Raw genomic sequence first — 3,977 nt, forward strand, 5'->3', positions numbered from 1 at the left:
GGTTTGGGCGAGCGCCGAAGCATCGCCTGATGGGGCCCGAAGGCAGAAACAGAGTAGATGGGCGGAACGATTCTTTAAGGGCGTCTCATCAGAGACTCGGACCTCGGCTGAGAAGGCCGTTCGGGAAGGGTGTTTTGGCCTGAGCCCTGAGTTTATCTGTCCGGGCGCACCCGAGATCGTGATTTAAAAAGCCCACGTATGAGTGACGACAGATTTCGAGAACCTCATCTTTGCCGGCGAAGACGACGGCGCTTGTGTTTGTGTAGCCTGGGGAGCATTTTCGTTCATTATGTTATCGTCAGGATCGTTAGGGACGTTTTTTAGGCGTCTAGATCTACAATCAACGTTCGAATCGGGGGTGTAGTTGTGTCAACCACTAAATGGTTGGGGTGGGTGGCGGCTCTTTCAAAATAAGTTTTCCAGAGTTGTTTCATTCAGCTATTGTGAGGAAATGTAGGTCTATAAGTCGTTATTTTCTACAAACCACGGAGCGCCCCTGGCCTGACGGACGTATGAATCGGTTCTGTAGGACCTCGTGGGGTTTTAGAGTCTCCTTTGATTGAGTAACGTTTGTAACGTCATTTGTAAGTATTTCTACAGATTTCTACCTTAATTTCAATCGAATATTCTCTATGACTATTAAGACTTTATTATATTTGTTATTAATGGTCGAATATTTGAGGCCTAGTTCGGACCAATTTAGTATTTTGGTCGAGTACGAACAATTTTTAGATTTGCCGGCCAAAAATTGTTCATACTCGATTAAAATACTAAATTATAGTAAAATCATTAGGTAATACCTTCGACCATTAATAACAGGACCTGCCCCGCTATCCGTTACTGCTCTGGCAAAGATCAAAAGTCAATGATCTAACGCGTTTACTTAGTTTAATAAAAAAGAATTATTTTTAATGGTCTAAGCGCGTTAAAAAAACTATTGCTATCATAGAATTTAGGTACTTGTACCGAATCGTAAATCTATGGTTGTAATCGTTTTCGTCGTGTAAAGAGCTCCCTAAAAATGCCGGTTTGTGAAGTTGAATGGCATAAAAAACGGCCAAAACTTGTAGTTTAGTAAAAGATAACGTAACGTTTCATTTGTAAGTAATTCTACCATAATTTTATCAAATTTGTAATAAAAACAATTTGTAATAAAAAAAAATGTAATAAAAAGAATCGATTCTTTTGACGAAACAGCAAAAATCGATCAAGTAATCGAATATTCTACGTATATATTCTGTGGATAGTCTAAGCGATGTGTTGGTTAGTCTGTGTAAAAATTACGCGTGTGTGTATTGCGAGTCAATTATATAGTTGTGTGTAGTGTATGGAAACAGAATATACAATGGTGGTAAATGTTTTCGATGTGTGAGTTTACCTCAGCTCGTCCCCCTCAAAAAACGACAGACTGTTTTGTTGGTGTATTTAGATGCAAAACAGGTCCATAGTCTAATTAGTCAAAGCCTTAAATCTATAAAATAGACGGTCGTGATTACCATTGTACAAAGTGACTACTGGCTTAAAAAAGCTAGAATACAAAGCCGTAAAGCATGATATTAAAAAAAATGTTCCTTAGCTTGGCTGTCATTTGTCAGTGTCAACTGTCAGTGTCATTATCATTTACTTGTTTTGTGCTTGTGAGCTTGTAGTGTAGTTTTCCAGCTATATTAATTTAATCTTTGTTTTCCAGTGGTAAACGATAACTCAAAACGCTTGAGTATTTCAATTATTGATGGTTATTTGTTTTTAGCCCCCAGTGATTTTCATTTCTTGATAGTAGTAGTCGCCTTTTGAAACATTCTCATTTATAGACAAAGTAAATTTACAATTACCGGATCAAGTAAAAGGCTCACTTACTGCTAATATTATGGCATTGGCTCTTCAAAGACGTGCAAATGTAAGTTAACTTTTGTTTTATTCATTATCATTTTGTAACTACAGTACAGTATCCATTCCGATATCGTTACCTAATTCTTAAATTATTTTACTTTATTATTATTATTTTTAGGTGAGGCTTCCACCTGAAGTCAATAGAATCCTATACATTAGGAATTTACCTTATAAAATATCAGCTGAAGAAATGTATGATATATTTGGTAAATATGGCGCAATAAGGCAAATTCGTGTGTAAGTATGTTTTCATAATAGTGTTCACCTAAATACCTCTATCTACATGGTCTTTCCCACTTAAATGAAGGCAGCAAAATATGTCAATCTCCTCCATTTGTCTCTATTACTTGTCAACTCATCATCCACTCCCTTTACACTCATGTCTTCTTTTACTCCAACCATCACATCTTGACCTTCCTCTCCTTTTGTGTCCTTCCACTTGTAAATTCAAACTTCTGGTAATATGATTTTCGTCTCTCTGCAATACATGTCAATACCAAGTTAACCATTCACTCCTCAATTTTTCTGCTCTGGAGCCATTTTCAGACTTCCTCTTTTATACTTATTCCTTATTTTTCCATTCTTGTCATACCACACATCCATCTCAATATAAGCATGTTGATCACATGCATTCTACTACTATTCTGTTTACAGCCCAGCATAAATACTACCTTGAAAGTCAAAGTGACTTCCACTGGCCACTGTCATAGTTTGAGATTAGTTGGCAAAGATCTGGCAAATCTGTAATAGTCCAGGATCTGGGGAGCATTTTTACAATTGATCACCATTAAGTTAATTTTCCATAGGTAGCTTCATCTTGATGAGACGCTAAACTTATAAATTTAAGAAAATTCTTGATTCTGGTGGTTAACAGGGTATTAGGTAATAAAATTTCTGAGCATAGGAACAAGATAATGTAACATGTTTGTAGGACAATAGCTGTTAAGTTGTGTAAGTATTAATTAAGCAACAGTAAAACACAGCTGGTTAGTAACAATTTTTGATACACATTGGGAGGAGAGGAATTCATCAAAAATTACTGTAGTACTCATACTTATAGTAAAAAATATTAGGTATTCAAATATGTGTGTGGAGTTGTATATTTTTTTTAATTATTTTTTCAGTGGCAATACACCCGAGACTAGAGGAACTGCGTTTGTGGTATACGAAGATATCTTTGATGCTAAAAATGCATGTGACCATTTATCTGGATTCAATGTGTGCAACAGATATTTAGTAGTTTTATATTATAGATCTAACAAAGCATTTAAGGGTATGGATATAGAAAAGAAACAAGAAGAATTAGATACTTTAAAGAAGAAATATGGTATTTCCACAGAAGAACTACGTAAATAAATATTTATAAACTAAAGGCTCTATATGGTTGAATTTTTAATATTCCCCGCACTTTCATTTTTTAAGGATTAGTTTTCATTTTGAATCATTAATTTCAAATAATATTCTTTTTTATATTATACTCAAAAGTTATAAGTAATCTCTGGAGCAAGATGTGTCATCTCTTCAAGTCCTCCTATTGATGTACAATAACTTAACCTGGCTTTATTTCTAGTCCGAAAAGTGAACTAAACTTAAATGTTGCACATTTAAAAGTATGACCAATTTAAATACTTGTGTACAAAAAGATACACTAGAGTTTGGATTTGAAATATATTTGAATACCATTATATTTCGTATTTTTTTCACGATTAATTATGAACAAATTAAAACTGTATCTCTAAAAATAAAGGACTTTCCATACAAACTTTCAACCCTTATTTCACCCCCTTCTTATTTTATTTTTGCAATAATCCTATAACCTTCTCCGTATTATGGTCTTAAACCGTGCCAAGTTTCATTTTAATTCATTCAGTAGTTTCAGCGTGATGACCGAATAACAAAAAAACACAGAGACACAATAAATCACAAAATAATATTTTTAGCTTCAGTATTGATTATATAATGCCCCCCTACAAAAAATTTCAATATATCTTCAATGTACAGAATTTGTATTATATGAACACTTCATATAACATGTCTTTTACAAAATAAAGTATGTTAGGGGCATGTATGTGTCTCAAATAAAAATC

At 34.2% G+C, this 3,977-nt stretch overlaps 1 protein-coding gene across 1 annotated transcript; it reads left to right on the top strand.

Annotated features, from left to right (window-relative positions):
* The first annotated feature begins 1,607 nt into the window (after positions 1-1,607).
* LOC112046882 (splicing factor 3B subunit 6) lies at positions 1,608-3,652 on the top strand. The gene is made up of 3 exons (XM_024083711.2): positions 1,608-1,897; positions 2,009-2,127; positions 3,015-3,652. The coding sequence occupies exons 1-3, from the start codon at positions 1,868-1,870 to the stop codon at positions 3,244-3,246; spliced, it is 381 nt and encodes a 126-aa protein (XP_023939479.1). The 5' UTR covers positions 1,608-1,867; the 3' UTR covers positions 3,247-3,652.
* The last annotated feature ends 325 nt before the right edge of the window (positions 3,653-3,977 follow it).

The sequence above is a fragment of the Bicyclus anynana genome, chromosome 1, assembly GCF_947172395.1.
Source record: "Bicyclus anynana chromosome 1, ilBicAnyn1.1, whole genome shotgun sequence".
NCBI classification, from domain to species: domain Eukaryota; kingdom Metazoa; phylum Arthropoda; class Insecta; order Lepidoptera; family Nymphalidae; genus Bicyclus; species Bicyclus anynana.

Excerpts from the sequence above, each read along its gene's own strand:
- LOC112046882 (XM_024083711.2), top strand. The coding sequence starts at position 1,868 with ATGGCATTGGCTCTTCAAAGACGTGCAAAT. Across the intron at positions 1,898-2,008 it reads CTCTTCAAAGACGTGCAAAT|GTGAGGCTTCCACCTGAAGT; the intron begins GTAAGTTAACTT and ends TATTATTTTTAG. Across the intron at positions 2,128-3,014 it reads GCAATAAGGCAAATTCGTGT|TGGCAATACACCCGAGACTA; the intron begins GTAAGTATGTTT and ends TTATTTTTTCAG.